General features: G+C 38.1%; 1 protein-coding gene across 4 annotated transcripts in view; it reads right to left on the reverse strand.

Moving 5' to 3' along the window:
• STXBP4 (syntaxin binding protein 4) overlaps positions 1 to 17509 on the reverse strand; it is a 191816-nt gene that overhangs the window by 155047 nt on the left and 19260 nt on the right. Inside the window, exons 2-6 of one of the 4 annotated variants that reach the window (XM_049861124.1) lie at positions 16003 to 16078; positions 15243 to 15319; positions 10987 to 11119; positions 2307 to 2522; positions 1474 to 1813 (exon numbers count right to left, since the gene is read on the reverse strand). Coding sequence is in view for 1 of the 4 variants with exons in the window: in XM_049861122.1 (XP_049717079.1) it covers positions 10987 to 11119; positions 15194 to 15240 (180 nt within the window). In the remaining 3 variants the exon portion in view is untranslated. Of the gene's footprint in view, positions 1 to 1473; positions 1814 to 2306; positions 2523 to 10986; positions 11120 to 15193; positions 15320 to 16002; positions 16079 to 17509 lie in introns of all 4 variants that reach the window. The other 3 variants (XM_049861126.1, XM_049861123.1, XM_049861122.1) reach the window with 3 other exon arrangements.

The following is a 17509-nucleotide window of genomic DNA, read 5'->3' on the forward strand; positions in this document are numbered from 1 at the left end:
TGGAGGGAAGGAGTGTGCTGTCTCATTAGGGGGAGAGCAACTAGGAATATATAGCAAGGTGTATATAAATTTTTGTATGAGAGACTGACTTGATTTGTAAGCTTTCACTTAAAGCACAATAAAAATTATAATTTTTTTCTATTTCTTAAGTGATGACATCTAGTTGATTCACAGGTGTTAATTTTATTATGTTTCATAAAGTTACATATATGTTCCAATATTCCTTTGTATGTGACAAATATTATAAAAAAATTATCCATTCCCCCAGATAAAAAGGAAGCTCATGCAGTTTGCCCCAACACTGTGCCTAAACTAAAAAAACCCAGTGCTGTCGAGCTGCATTATATTCTGGTTCTATATTCCAGAACTGAAATTGGAAGTACAGGTCAAACAGACAATTTTTTAATCTAACTTCTTAGAAGAGATAAATTTCTATCATTGTTAAATCTGGCCCTAGACCATTTTTAATCTTCAAAATAATTCCTTATTAAAATTGGTTTTATAAGGTAAATTTTAACTGAAGTTTAATGACTACACTACTATTGACTTGTATCCCAAGGCCAGGCAACAACTTGGTGGGTGGGGGGAGGATGGGAGGGTGCAGTAGTGGGGGAAGAAAAATAAACCAAGTGCTGCTTCAGTTGAGCAAAGCATTTGAAGTACATTGACAAGGAAAGAAAGTTTCTTTTCTTTATTTATTATCTTTTTATTGTACTTTAGATGAAAATTTACAGAACAAGCTAGTTTCTCATCAAACAGTTAGTACACACATTGTTCTATGACATTGGTTAACAACCCCATGACATGTCAACACTCTCCCTTCTCAACCCTGCGTTCCCTATTACCAGCTTTCCTGTTTCCTCCTGCCTTCCAATCCTTGCCCCAGAGCTGGTGTGCCCCTTTAGTCTTTTGTTCCATGGGTCTGTTCAATCTTTGGCTGAAGGGTGAACCTCAGGAGTGACCTCATTACTGAGTTCATAGCGTATCTGGGCACTATACTCTCAGGGCTTCTCCAGTCTCTGTCAGGCCAGCAAGGCTGGTTTTTGTTTGAGTTAGAATTTTGTTCTACATTTTTCTCCAGGTCTTTCCGGGACCCTCTGTTGTGATCCATGTCAGAGTAGTCAGTGGTAATAGCTGGGCACCATCTAGTTGTGCTGGACTCAGTCTGGTGGAAGCCATAGTAAATGTGGTCCATTACTCCTTTGGACTAATCTTTCCCTGGTATCTTAAGTTTTCTTTATTCTTCCTTGCTCCCGAAAGGGTGAGACCAATGGAGTGTCCTAGATGGCCGCTCACAGGCTTTCAAGACCCCAGATGCTACTACCAAAGTAGAATGTTGAACATATTCTTTATAAACTATGTTATGCCAATTGAGCTAGATGTTCCCCAAGACCATGGTCCCCACAGCCCTCAAGCCATCAATTCGGTCCCTCAGAGAGTTTGGATGTGTCTGTGGAGCTTCCACAGCCTTACCTTGTACAGGTTGTGCTGGTTTCCCCAGTATTGTATACTGACTTACTCTTCACCAGAAAGTTTCTTTTAGAATTGAGATAAAAATAAATAACCAAAACCATTGTCATCAAGTCGATTCTGACTCATGGCAACCCTATAGGACAGAGTAGAACTGGCCCATAGGGTATCCAAGGAGCACGTGGTGGATTTGAACTGCTGACCTTCTGGTTAGCAGCTGAGCTTTTAAGCGTAGCACCACCAGGGCCCCAGAATTGGGACAGCAAAAAGCAAATGTTAGGTTATTTCATTTTAATTCAAATATTCTTGGTATTGACAATTACTTCCTTTTGCTGAAGATTTCCTAGAAAAGAGGAAATTCTATAATTAGGACTACAAGTCAGATGGCAAATGAACTGTTTTCATTCGGGCAGGAGTACTCTCTAATATACACCTTATGCTCTCAAAGGCAGTGAACTGAAGTGGAAAGAGCACAGTTTGCTGCCAGATGGACCTGAATTTGAATTTTAGCTCTATGACTCACTAGCTACATCTTCATAAACAATGGAAAAGAGACAGAGAGGAGCGGGTTGGAGGAAGCACACAATCTTGTTCACAGGAATTCAGAACTGAGTTAATTCCACAGGCTAACCTATTTGGAGGCAGTTCCTGTATCCATGTATCTTATTGAAATCACAGTTGGTTGTCAGGGTTGGGGAGAGAAAAGCTACAGAAAATAGGAAAGGCTGCAGAAATGGCATTAGGGTTTAGGCTGACCTACTACCTCTCGCATCCTCCTCCCAGGCTAGATTTGCAGCATTCATCACTGTTAATCTAGTGTAGCCAATTTAACATACCTTGTATTAAAGCACACTGATGTGTTGAAGGAACATTTTCCAGGAGGACAGAGTCAGAGACAAGAGAAATAATAATGACTTCTGACTGTGGCTTCCAGTATTTATGCATTTTTTCTGTCTAAAAAGTATTCACAGTAGTTTTTTTTCCTCCTTCGCCTCCTAGAATAAGTTCTTAACTGATCATGTGAATTTCCGAACCTGTTTAAAAGTTAGAACCTGCGAATGAAAACAAAAGCTGTTTCTGTAAAAGTCTGGCATTCTAAACCAGTGAATTCTGTCCCAGCTGGACTAACATACATGGGAAGATACTAACTTCAGGGGCAGGCAGAGTCCTCTTCCGACAGTCTAGATTTCAGTTTGGCAGTTACTGAGCAACTCAGGACATGGGAGGCAGTGTACCAAGCACTTTGAATATGCTGAACTTCAGAGTCTGAATTCTTGCACATTGACATTCATGAATATGTTTAAAGCACAATGTATTCCTGACCACTTAAACACCTCTGTTAAAAACTACTAAAGCTGCTTTTTCATGTCTATGATAAATGAATGTGGTCCAGAAAACAGGCCTGAGGAGACTAAGATGGCTGTGACAGAAACGGCAAAGAAGAAAAGAGAGTGAAGTTGAAAGTGAACCCTGTTGGCTGCCACTTCTGCAGCTCCCATTGTGGGACTGGTTTCTTTAGTCTCTGTCGTCCAGAGGCCTGGTCTTGTTATTTATCCAAAAGCCTTTTTCCCAGCTCCAGTGATATGCTTAGCATATCCTGAAAATAGGTTTCCTTTGAAAGTTAAATATGTCCTACTTCAATCCTTTGTGAACAATGAATGACTATCCATAAGCATCTATCAGGTATATTACATACATATATATGTATGGTCTGTATATATGCACGTGTGTGTGTGTATAGTACATACGTGTTCCAAAATATGTACCTTAGAAGCAACTAAATTAAATGTGGTATCAGGGTCGAAGGGAATATTTTGATTCCTGCCTACTTTCCCTACATCATTCAGGTGCCATCCAGTCGATACCAACTCATAGCCACGCTATGTACAACAGAACGAAACACCGCCAAGCCCTGCGCCATCCTCAAAATTGTTGTTATGCTTAAGCCCATTATTGCAGCCATTGTGACAATCCATCTCGTTGAGGGTTCCCTCTTTTTCTCTGACCCTCTACTTTACCAAGCATGATGTCCTTCTCCATGGACTGATACCTCCTGACAACATGTCTCAAGTATGTGAGACATAGTCTTGCCATCCTTGCTTCTAAGGAGCATTCTGTTCGTACTTTTCCCAAGACAGATTTGTTCGTTCTTTTGGCAGTCCGTGGTATTTTCAGTATTCTTCTCCAACACCACAATTCAAAGGCATCAATTCTTCTTCGGTCTTCCTTATTCAATGTCCAGCTTTCATATGCACATGAGACGACTGAAAACACCATGGCCTGGGTCGGGCGCACCTTAGTTTTCAAGGTGACATCTTTGCATTTCAACACTTTTGCAGCAGATTTGCCCAATGCAATGCATCTTTTGATTTCTTTACTGCTCCCTCCTTGAGTGTTGATTGTGGACCCAAGTAAAATGAAATCCTTGATAACTTCAATCTTTTCTCTGTTTGTCATGATGTTGCTTATTGGTCCAGTTGTGAGGATTTTTGTTTTCTTTATTTTGAGGTGTAATCCATACTGAAGGCTGTGGTCTTTGCTTCAAGTTCTCTTCACTTTCAGCAAGCAAGGTTGTGTCGTCTGCATAACGCAGGTTGTTAATGAGTCTTCCTCCAATCCTGACAGCCCATTCTTCTTCATACAGTCCAGCTTCTCGGATTATTTGCTCAGCATACAGATTGAACAGGTATGGTGAGAGAATACAACCCTGACACACATCTTTCCTGACTGTAAACCACGCAGTATCCCCTTGTTCTGTTCAAATGACTACCTCTTCATCTATGTACAGGTTCCTCACAAGTACAATTAAGTGTTCTGGAATTCCCATTCTTCGAAATGTTAATCATAATTTGTTATGATTCACACAGTCGAATGCCTTTGCATAGTCAATAAAACAAAGGTAAACATCTTTCTGGTATTCTCTGCTTTCAGCTAGGGTCCATCTGACATCAGCAATGATATCCCTGGTTCCACGTCCTCTTCTGAAACCGCCCTGAATTTCTGGCAGTTCCCTGTCGATATACTGCTGCAGCTGGTTTTGAATCACCTTCAGTAAAATTTTACTTGCGTGTGATATTAATGATATTGTTCAATAATTTCCACATTTAGTTGGATCACCTTTCTTGGGAATAGGCATAAATATGAATCTCTTCCAGTTGGTTGGCCAGGTAGCTGTCTTCCAAATTTTTGGCAACGACAAGTGAGCACTGGGCTGCACCCCTTGGTTGAACTTCTCAAATGGTATTCTGTCAATTCCTGGAGACTTGTTTTTCGCCAGTGCCTTCAGTGCAGCTTGGACTTCTTCTTTCAGTACCATCGGTTCCTGATCATATGTTACCTCCTGAAGTGGTTGAACGTTGACCAATTCTTTTTGGTATAATGACTTTGTGTGTGCCTTCCATCTTCTTTTGATGCTTTCTGTGTCATCTAATATTTTCCCCAATATTGCGACTTGATGCTTGAATTCTTCTTCGGTTCTTTCAGCATGAGAAATGCTGAGCATGTTCTTCCCTTTTGGTTTTCTATCTCCAGCTCTTTGCACATGTCATCATAATACTTTACTTTGTCTTCTTGAGCTATGCTTTGAAATTTTCTGTTCAGTTCCCTGACTTCATCATTTTTTCTTTTGCTTTGGCTACTCAACGTTCAAGAGCAAGTTTCAGAGTCTTTTCTGACATCCACTTTGGTCTTTTCTTTCTTTCCTGTCTTTTTAATGGCCTCTTGCTTTCTTCATGCATGATGTCCTTCCACAACTCACCTAGTCTTCGGTCATTAGTGTTCAACATGTCAAATCTGTTCCTGAGATGGTCTCTAAATTCAGGTGGGATATACTCGAGGTCGTAATTTGGCTCTTGTCGACTTGTTCTAATTTTCTTCAGTTTCAATTTGATCTTGCATATGAGCAACTGAAGGTCTGTTCTGCAGTCAGCTGCTGGCCTTATTCTGACTGATGATATTGAGCTTTTCCATCATCTCTTTCTACAGATGTAGTCAACTTGATTCCTGTGTATTCCATCTGGAAAGGTCCATGTGTACAGTTGTTTATATTGGTGAAAAAAGGTATTTGCAGTGAAGAAGTTGTTGGTCTTGCAAAATTCTATTGTGCAATCTCTGGCATCGTTTCTACCACTGAGGCCATATTTTCCAACTATTGATCCTTCTTTGTTTCCAAGTTTCGCATCCCAATCACCAGTAATTATCAGTGTATCCTGGTTGCATGTTCCATCAATTTCAGACTGCTAGAAGCTGGTAAAAATCTTTAATTTCTTCATCTTTGGCCTTAGTGGTTGGTGCATAAATTTGAATAATAGTCATACTGACTGATCTTCCTCGTAGGCGTATGGATTTTATCCTATCACTGACAATGTTGTACTTCAGGACAGGTCCTGAAATGTTCCTTTTGACAATGAATGCAATGCCATTTCTCTGCAAGTTGTCATTCGTGGCATAGTAGACTATATGATTCTCTGATTCAAAATGGCCAATACCAGCCCATTTCAGTTCACTAATGCCTAGGATATCGATGTTTATGAGTTCCATTTCATTTTTGACAATCTCCAATTTTCCTAGATTCAAACTTTGTACATTCCAGATTCCGATTATTAATGCATGTTTGCAGCTGTTCCTTCTCATTTTGAGTCGTGCCACATCAGCAAATGAAGGTCCCGAAAGTTTTACTCCATCCATGTCATTAAGGTGGACTCTACTTTGAGGAGGCAGCTCTGCCGCAGTCATCTTTTGAGTATCTTCCAACCTGAGGGATTCATGTTCCAGCACTATATCAGACAATGTTCCGCTGCTATTCATAAAGTTTTCACTGGTTAATTCTTTCCAGAAGTAGACTGCTGGGTCCTTTATCCTAGTTTGTCTTAGTCTGGAAGCTCAGCTGAAACCCGGCCACCATGAGTCACCCTGCTGGTATTTGAATACCAGTGGCATAGCTTCCAGCATCACAGCAACACACAAGCCCCCACAGTACAACAAACTGACAGACACGTGGGGGGTTCCCTACGTTATTAGCAACAAAACAAATATACAAACAAAAACATTTGAAAACTTGAAAGTGTACAGAATGTGTTTGGACACAATGGGCCAGGGAGGAGAGGTACCTTGGTGTGCAGTCCAGAGGGTGACAGTGTAGTAAATAGGAAAATTACACATTAGTAATTTTCAGAAAAGTGACAGAATGACTAAGTGATCCTTCTTTCCTTCATTCCTTCTCCAAAAAATATTGCTATGTGTCAGGCACCACACTGAGGACTACATATATCATTGTGAATAAGATCAGTCAGAATCCTTACCTTTCAGGAGGCATACTGTCTTCCTGTCCAGGCAGAGTTAATAAAATCATCACAGATATTGATATATAGTTAGAAACTGATATGAAGGGAAGGAACGGCATCTAAGAGCACATATAGGAAAGACACTTGGCTTAGGCTGGGGGTGATCAGGGAAGACATCCCCTAGGAAGCGACCTTTGAATTGATATCTGGAAGTAGTGAGGGAGAGGCTGTGGTGGGTGGTGGCGGGGGGTGGGGGTGCTGTTGCTAGTCAGAGGAAATAGTTTATAAGATAAGGTAAAACTTGTTCCTTTCCAGGAACTGAAAGAATGCCACTATGGTTGAAGCATAGAGATGAAGAGCCAGAGAAATAGAGGGCAGAAGCTACAATATACAGTCACTGCTCACAAGGCATTGTAGGCAACTAAGTATTAGAAAGATTGTCGGGAGGGAAATGGGCATGGTATATAAGAGCAGACAAAGTTATTGAGGTCTGATAAAAACTGATGGTAGTTTAGGCTATGGTGATGACAGTAGAGATCAAGAAGACCGATGGATTCAAGAGATATTTAGAGAGTAAAAAAGCCAATGGTGCTAATAAATTAGGTACGGGTGTTATGGGACAGAAAATACTCCTAGGTTTTGTAACTTTGTGCAACTAGAAGGTGCCATCCATCAAGATTGGGAATCCTGGAGGAAGTTCTGTTTGGGAAGAGGTGGGCAGAAGAAGGTGTGTTCATATCATGAATTCTGTCTCAGACATGTTGAGTTTGAGATGCTTTTTTGAGATCCAAGTAGAAAAATATTGATCAGACAATGGGATATACGGGTTTGAAGTTTAAAAGAGTGTCTAGGCTCAAAAAGGGTCTAAGATTGAACTTTTAGGACTCCAGACGAATACAAGACTAACTGGTGGGGTGAGAGGGGTCTTGGAGCTCTTAACTTTCCTTAACTCAGTACCTTGTATATTTGTTCTCAACCTATAGGAGTCCCTGGGTGAAGCAAATGGTTAAGCATTGGACTACTAGCTGAAAGGTTGGTGGTTTGAACCCACCTAGGGGTGCCTCTGGAGATACGCCTGGTGATCTGCTTCTGAAAGGTCCATAGGCCTTGAAAACCTACGGAGCAGTTGTGCTCTGCACACACGGGGTTGCCATGAGTTGAAATCGATTCAACAGCAACTAAAAACAATACAGACTGCCTCTATCTCTTAGAGATGGGAGAACCTTCCTCCCTACTTGAACTTGAAAAATGTGTTCATATTGTCCCAAATTTGAACTCTGAATATGTTTTTCAAAGGTACATGATATTTTGGCTATACTGAAGAAGTACTGCATTTCTTATCTGCCAGGTGTTAAACATGTGTGCGGGAGGGGAGGAGAGAGGAGAGAGGAAACTAACCATGATTAATTGAAGAAAGTTCCTTCTGAGTTTTAACAACCCCCTTACATATGATGTTTGGGAATATAAATGGAAAATAATCCAGCTATAATTTGAGATTGCCTGCATTGTTAATTCCGAGATGTTATAATGTTAAAATAAAAGTACAGCAGGTTAAAGCATTCATGTGCATTTAAAAACAATACTAACAATTGCTAATTCAGCCATTTATAAGGATAATCTAACGAGCCCATGTGTCCTGTTCTATGACTGCATCTACCATGCAGAAATTTTGTGCTGATTAGAAGTTTATGGACTTGCCTAACCTAGCAGTATTTAAAAACAAACAAACCCACTGCCGTCGAGTTTGTTCCGACTTCACTCATAGCAACCCTATAGGACAAAGCAGAACTGCTCCATAGGGTTTCCAAGGAGCACCTGGTGGACTTGAACTGCTGACCTTTTGGTAAGTAACCGTAGCTCTCAACCACTACACCATCAAGGTTTCCTAACAGTATTTAGAACACAGTAAATGCTATTAACTTATTATCTAAAAATTATTTTTTTAAAAAATTGTATTAATTTTGTATTTGCAGAGTAAATATTATGCATATAAACTATCCACCTTGTGGAAATATAAAAAATAAAATGTAAGCATTGGACAATTATTCTTTTCCAACACCTTCCTCTATTTTGGCCATTTTCTTCTGTTGGACAAGACCAGGTGTAATCAAAGAACATTAATAACTCTGTGCTGCTCTCTAGTGGTAAAAACAGAATATAGTCCCTTACAAGGTTTGTTTTTTAACCACCTTTTTGAAACAGTGAAATGCTAGGAAAACCAGTGAGAGAAAATAAATACTATGTATATAATTTCTTAGTCTGACAACACTGACAACAGATGAAGAACCGCTCGGCAACTGCTATCGATTTATTCCTCTAACTACAAATATTTTTCAGGGTAATAAAAAAGCACAAATTGATGCTTGTCTTAAAAAGAAAAATTCTTTTCACCTGTTAAGTACCTTCATCTAATAAGTTATTATATTGTATCAACTGTATTATAAGAAATACCTTAGCTATTTCTTAGAACTGGTAACACACACATAATCTCAGCATTAAAAGTAAAGTAGAACTAAACCTCTCAGTTCTGAGAAGAAAAACTTCAGCTTTTACTTGAAATTGGTTAAACTCAATAGGTTCCTTCTAGTATCATCCTTTATTCTTGCACAATAGCTTTAGCATTTAAATATGCTCTTACTTGGCTAATAATTTAAATTTAATAGTCGAAATTTTATATCATGATAATATCCTGAACTTACTAGGTTTAACTGTTTTCAGTGTGTAGTAATTACAACTTGGAAAGTATATTTGTAAGGTGTCATTATCTGAACAAGCCTGAAACAACTGAAATCATACTACTATTTTGGAAGCTACTCTACTGGTGAAATTGGAAATGCTGATGGCGTAGTGGTTAAGAGCTACCACTGCTAACCGAAAGGCTGGCAGTTCAAATCCACCAGGCACTCCTTGGAAACTCTATGGGGCAGTTCTACTCTGTCCTTAGGGTTGCTATGAGTAGGAATCGACTTGATAGCGGTGGGATTTTTTTTTTTTTTTTATTGGTGAAATAAATTTTTTTTTCCCTAACAAGGAAAAAAAAAAAATCTACTTAAAACTGCTTGGTAAACAAGTGTTTGAGGTGGGGAGGTGAGAAGGGTGGGATTTGCCACTATCGGATCAGCTCAAAAGTTAATCTGCGGAAATACTATCTATTTAACCAAACAATGACAACAACAACAAACAATGATAACAGGATCCTTTCTCAAGCTATACTGCTTGATATTAATAGGAGATTTTACTTATTTAATTCCTTATATTCTATATCTTTCCAAAAGGGACTTGAGGCAATTTTCAATAAACGACAAATACAGAATAGTAGAACAGAAATGGCAAATGAGATCCAAGACAAATGAAAGTGCCAATACAGCAACCAGGATGTTAACCAAATTGCTGGGGTTTGTGCTTCAAATTTCGATCTGAGCTTTCCAGTAACCAAAGAAAAATATATTACTTTAGTATAATACATATAATATTACATATTATGTATTTCTTACATTGAAGAGCAGAGTAGGATTTACTAATCACTCAAAAGAGACAATTTAAGATCTCACTTCTAAATTTAATGTCTCATGTAGATGTTAATGAATGATATAACTAGCCAACTCCTCAATAACAATTTTACTGAAAATTTAGAAATGAGTGGATTTTATTTCAGGGTTGGATTTTTTTGTTTGTTTTGTTTTTGTAACTAGAAAGAGCTAACTGAATGTAGTTCAAGTCATCCAACTTAATCCAAACTCAGAGTAGTAGATGATGCTGTTGTTACGTGCCATCGAGTCAGTTCCAGCTCATAATGACCCTATAGGACAGAGTGGAATTGCCCTCATGGGGTTTCTTTCCAAGGAGCAACTGGTGTATTCGAACTGCTGACCTTTTGGTTAGCAGCCAAGTTCTTAACCATTGTACCACCAGGGCTCCAGATAATGTTTTTATATATACTTTCTATCAACCAGACTTAGGATAAGAGTTGAACAGCATGTAATTCAAGAATATATAACCTTTAGCTAGAGCCTAAAATCTACGTTGTTTTCATATGTGAGCAGCCTATTCATTTGTTAGGTTAAAGCTCCTTGGAGCTAAAGGTCCATTTTTCAGTCCCTTTGTGTCTTTCTCAGAGGCATGGTCACATAGACACCCAGCTAACATTACTAATTTATGGATGAAGTAGGGAAACAAACCTGGCCATTAGGTGGTTTTTTTGTTTGTTTTATTTTGCTTTTATTTTAATTTTTACCTTATAACAGTCTCCTCCAGGAATGATTTCTTGAATATATACCAGGGGACCTTCATTCCGGTTAATTCCTCCTAGGATCTTCAGACCAAGGCCTGTTTCCTTTGCAACTGTAATCACCTGAAAAGCCTGATCTCTGAGATAAAATAAATTAGCATTGACAGGTTAGTTCAGAGATCTGAACCAATCTTCCTTTAAATTACTTTTTAAATCAAATTCCTAGACCTAGACAATTTCAAAATACTCAGTGCATACTAGCAACTAGATTTTAAAAAGTATAGTGATTAAAACCAATGAAACAGATTTCCTCACCTGTATTTTTAATTTTCTTTGCAAAACTTATAAGAAATTGTAGTAATAATACATATTTCTTTGGAGCAGAACAAAAGAAAATATTTTAAAATATTATGTAAATAAATTTAAAGATGCATTAAAGATGACTGACGAGATTTGCTTTTAGCTGATTTTTGGACCACACTGAATGATTCCAAAACTAAATATTTTAATGAAATAGGTAAATAACTTTAAAAGACATGTTTGTGGCCATTTAAAACAAAATAAATATGACTTCTATCTGAATGTCCAAAGGAAAAAAAAAAGAGGAGGGAGAACATCAGTCTTTCAATTTAGAATGAGTCCCTGTGTGGTGCACACTATTTAACATGCTCGGCTGCAAACTGAAAGGTTGGAGGTTTGAGCTCACCCAGAAGTGCCTCAAAAGAAATGCCTGGTGATCTACTTTCCAAAATTGGCCATTGGAAACCCTACGGAGCACAGTTCTGTTTTAACACAAATGGGGTCACCAGGAGTTGGAGCCAACTCAATGGCAACTTTTTTCCTTTTTTTGACTGTTTGTTTTGTTTTATTTTTTCTGGTAAAAAGTACTTCCTGTAGCTGCAATTTTACCAGAAAAAAAGAGCCATGCCATTAGAAAAGAAGGTACTTTCAAAAGAATTCTCCAAATGGTAGATCCTGAGTTGCCTTTCCAGACACTTGGTTCAGACCTTGAATAGAGTTTGAGACAAGGCTTAGGGACGCTAGCTCACTTATTACGTACTGAATTCTGTGTAAGAAATACACATACTTTGTGCCATTCAATTTAATATTTATAAAATGTCTAAGATTAACACTTCCCTAACCAACCAAAGGAAACCCTGGTGGTGTAACGGTTAAGAGCTATGGCTGCTAACCAATTTAAATCATTGCTACTATTTTGGAAGCTATTGGTGAAATTGGAAACCCTGGTGGCATAGTGGTTAAGAGCTACAGCTACTGACCAAAAGGTTGGTAGTTCAAATCTACTAGGCGCTCCTTGGAAACTCTGTGGGGCAGTTCTACTCTGTCCTTTAGGGTCGCTTTGAGTCCACCAATAAAAAAAACCTCGTTGCCGTCAAGTTGATTCCGACTCATAGCAACCTAACTGCTGGCCCAAAGCTATAAAACTGGAAAGTAGTGATGTTAGCCCAGTCTTATTCCTGAGCCCAAATGTGATCTAAGATATATTTCATGGTAAACAAATAAAACCATGCTTATATATAGGACTTTTAGTTATCTTCAAACATATCAAGTAACTGAAACTCCCATTAAAAGAAGAGGTATCTCACATCTTACATATCTCTATAGCTTTCAGAAAAAAGCTTTATTAGCTTTTGCCATAGAAATTCTCTCAATATCTTTAAGAAAACCATTGAGTTCAAAAGTTACATTATAAAAATAGAATACAAAAATTTTAAAAAGACCTACACAACTATGTGTTTTTGAATACTTTGGTCTCCATATAGCACATCATCTAGGGTTGCATTATACTGAACTCATCTCTAGTGCTGGAAGACCTGTCTGGCTACTGGGGCAATAGTCAATTAGCTAGAAAAAAGGCAGAGAGGAGGAGTGGGTCAGAAATGTTCTACTGATATGGATTTCAGCACCTCAACCTACTTTATAGGACTTTAGGTTGCAAGTGCCATAAAGGAGTGTGGCCTAGGAAGGGAAGAAAGGAAAATGAGGTACCTTATTAGCAAATCTCTCCAGTAACCTCTTCTGAATTTCCTTCAGTGGGGGTACACACATTCTCCAGCATATATTATTGATTCAACAAAGTGATCCCTCTTTTTCTAATCCCAATAGTATCTACTGGGATGCTCTGTTGGGTAGCAGTGTGTATACTTCTAATCTTTTTTTTCTATAAATCTGCCTAAATTTTTTTAAAGTAACTTCATAGCATACAAACCGTTTTCCTTTTTTTTTTTAATCCAGCATTATTGCAAGCAATCTTTATGTTGTTGAAAGTTCTTCTTAAACATAAATTTCAATGGCAGCATAAAATTTATACCTACAGCTAGGACCTTATTTTAAAATTCCCTTATTGTTAAGACTTTAGGTTACTTACTTTTTAATAATCTTTTGCTATTAAAAATTGTTCCGCCACTCAAGTTTAATTATAATAAGAGAATTTTAAGTTAAAACTCCATGGAGATACTACTATTCACCTATCAGAGTAACAACACTTTAAAACTTCAACAACATATCGAATGACAAGGCTATAGGGAAAGAGGCACCCTCTACATTGTTAGTGGAAATGCAAAGCAGTAGGATTCCTAAAGAGATAATTTGGTAATCTCTAAGAAAAATTTACCTTCTGATTCAACAATCCTATTTCTCAGAATCTATCCCAAAAGTACTCTGTCGAAAACTACAAAATGGCTTATGTACCAGGTTTATTCATTGTGGCATAATCTGTAGTCACTGAAGATTGTGAACGATCCAAACGTCCATCATTAAGGTACTGATTGAATAAACTATGGTACATCCACAGATAGGATACTATGCAGCCATAAAAGGAGCAAGGAAGATCTGTATAAACTGAAGTGATTGCCAGGATATAATTTTTGTTTAAAAAAAAAAAAAAAAAGCAAGGTCAAAACAGCATATATTACCTTTTGGTTAAGAATCTGCTGGGGGAGTATAATTCAAACATGTATATATGTATATGCATCTGTTTACACTAAAAGAAGCATGGAAAAAGATGAAGAAACTAATAAAAATGGATACCTATAGAAGAAATGGAGCTCTGGTGGCTCAGTGGTTAAGGGAGCAGCTGCTAACCAAAAGGTCGGCTGTTTGAATCCACCAGCCGCTCCTCGGAAACCCCATGAGGGCAGTTCTACTCTGTCCTATAGGGTTGCTCTAAGTTGGAATCAACTCGATGGCAACAGGTTGTAGAAGAATAGAGCAGAGAGCGAGGGACAAGAATGAGAGCAAGGTTACTCCAAATATACCTTGTTATCTGTGTAATATGTTTGCAAAATGGCCACCAATTCTTCCCATCCCTATCTGCATGCCTTTTTGAAATATGGCTTCACTGCTCCTTCCATCAAAAGGTGAAGTCTATACCTCCACCCCTTGAATTTAGACTAAGCTCTATGGAGTTCTTCAGCCAATGAGACATCAGCAAATGTGAGGGAAATAGACATTTGAAAAAGCCCTGTGCTTGTTGCTGGGAACTGTTTCATCATTATGTGAAAAAGCCTGGGCTAGCCTCCTGGAGAATGAGAAACCCAGGTGGAAAGAGACCTCAGCCACCCCAGCCTTCCCAGGTGAGGTCCCAGAACATGTGAATGAGGCCAGCCTACATTCTCTGGCCCAAACCAGAAGAACCACTTAGCTAACCCACAAAATCACAAGAAAGAATAAACGCTTATTTCAAGGCACTTTGGGGTGGTTTGTTACTCAGCAAAAGCTAACTCTCACATTATGTAATTTTTAAAGAGAAATCATAAAATAGTTTCTATATTCAAAAATCAAATCAAATAAAAAATAAAAGCAATCCCTACAAATAATTCTAAAAGAGAATGCTGAATCTATTCCACACATTGATTTACATTTAAAGGTAATTACTGACCAACTTTCACATTACTATTAGCCTAGATCACAGTAAATAGCTAGCTTATAAAAAAAACTTAAAAAAAACTTTTATCAATATACTACATACTTCAAACTATGAACATTCAAAACCAAAACCCACTGCCATTGAGTCGATTCCGACTCATAGCGACCCTATAGGACAGAGTAGAACTGCCTTGTAGAGTTTCCAAGGAGCGCCTGGTGGATTTGAACTGCTGACCTCTTGGCTAGCAGCCGGAACACTTAACCACTATGCCACCAGGGTTTCCTTGAACTTTCAAAACATACTAAATTTTAATTTAAAAATTACTTTTCAAGTAGACTGGATGTTGGCACAGCAGATGTATTTTTATTCATACTTTTCACCACAGTAGTCTTGGATTTAACAGCTGTGTAAAGGAAGTTCTTGAGGAAGAACCTAGAAAATCTTCTTTTCCTAAGATTGGAGAAGTGGGAAATAAATTGTTAGGTCTTAAAACAATCAAATTTTATTCCAACTTTGCATAAAAGTATTATATATACTTGGCACATAAATACTATGTACCTCGGTATAGATGTTAGATGTATTTTATACATTTTGGGCTATGACATTTTAGTCATTGCTAGTAACAAGTGAAAGGTGTGAAGACAGCTCTCACCTCCCTTCACATGTATATGTATCTACATGTATACATAAAAACATATGTGTGCATATATATATTTACACATATAAAATCTGCATTCTCTGGCAGAACTGAAAAATACAGCTAAGCTTTAGGTAACTATAATGGTTTCTACCATTAAACCACCCCCCTCCCCTCAAAAACAAAAAACCAAACCCATTGCCATCAAGTCAGTTCCGACTCATAGCGATCCTATAGGACAGAGTAGAACTGCCCCACGGAGTTTCCAAGGAGCACCTGGTGGATTTGAACTGCTGACCTTTTGGTTAGCAGATGTAGCTCTCAACCACTACGCCACCAGGGTTCCCCTTCTACCATTAGTAACCTTAAAAATCACATAATAAAAAAGTGAGGGAAATGCTCCTTGTAAGCACAAGGCTAGGAAGTTTACAGTCAGAATGTTTGCAAAATAACTACACAATACACTTGAAGAAAACAGAAATTTTTATTTTCTCACCTACTATCTTGAGAGAATCCCTGCAGATCCTGTATTACTCTGACTCATATTACTCCATGAGCTTCTTAAACACTTTCTATGAAAAGAAAAAAATATGATTTCAATGTTTCATAAAACTCCACTGTTGAAAATTAAGAGAATAATGGAGTTTCTTTTAATTAAAACAAATCATATTTAAGCAGAGGCTTACCATCTCTGATAAAAAATCTGAATGAAGCACAGAAACTTAAAGTTCAAAAAGACATTAGGATCATTTAGTCCCAAAACCAACCAAACACACAATGCCATAGAGCCAAATTTTGACACATAGTGACTTTATAGGACAGGGTGGAACTGCCTCATAGGGTTTCAAGGCTGCAAATCTTTATGGAAGCAGACTGCCACATCTTTCTCCCACAGAGCCGCTGGTGGGTTCGAATCGCTGACCTTTCGGTTAGTAGCCAGGCGCTTAACTATTGTGCCACTAGGGTTCTTTGGACCATTTAGTAATTTTATTCAGGATATGAAGCTACTCAGAGAGATTGTGTACTTTTCCCACATAAATGAGAAACTGTGGTGGTCTTTCCAGCTAAGACCCAGTCTTTGGAGCCTAGAGTATGGACCTTAAGATCAGATAAACCTGGGCTTCAATTTGAGCCTTAGTTTCTTCATAGGAAGAGTAGAATAATATCGCCTACTTCAGAAGGTTATTGTAATGATTAAATGTGATTTGGTAAGCAAAATATCTACAGAGAAGTTACAATTAATGGTTATTAATTAAATAGCTGTTAGTTCCTCTACTCTTCTCTCTCTCTTTTTTTATCACCACATGTCTCTCCTTCAAAGGCTTCTGTCTTTGTTGATAATTCCAAAATGAATTAAGACGACACAGACCAGTGATTGCCTTGAGACTGAAAGGGAATAGGGGATACAGCACATAGGGGCACAAGGAAACTTTTGGAGGTGATGGATATGCTCATTACCTTGATGGTGGTGATGGTTTAACAGGTAGATACACATGTCAAAACTTACCAAACTATACATGTTAAATATGTGCTGTTTATTGCACATCGATTATATGTTAATAAAGCTTAAAAAAAAAACCTTTTTTAAAAAACCTGATTTGCAGTTAAAAATGGCAACTTGACCTTGGAGTTTATCTCCTTTCTCTCCCAAGAGCACACTACTATGAGAGTAAAGTGTTACAAACAGTATAAACTTATAACGTTAAAGAGCAAATGGGAGAAGAGCCATCAGCAGACGAAAATTTTCAATAAACTTCTGGAAAACAAAAAATAGATGACGGAGTAATAATCTATAAAAGAGAACTAAAGATGCTGAAGCCTAGGGGAGTGTTTTTTAGTCATTCTTAAGTGTGCACAAACATGTAGAAAATGACAGTTGTATGGTATACAAACAGAAACGGGTGTTGAAACAGAGGTGACAAGCACAGCTCTGAGAAGCTGAGACAATCAATACTTCAGCACAAGAGTAACTGACTCACAGCAAAAGAAAAGGTGGAGAGAGA

This window comes from Elephas maximus, chromosome 19, assembly GCF_024166365.1.
Source record: "Elephas maximus indicus isolate mEleMax1 chromosome 19, mEleMax1 primary haplotype, whole genome shotgun sequence".
Taxonomy (NCBI): domain Eukaryota; kingdom Metazoa; phylum Chordata; class Mammalia; order Proboscidea; family Elephantidae; genus Elephas; species Elephas maximus.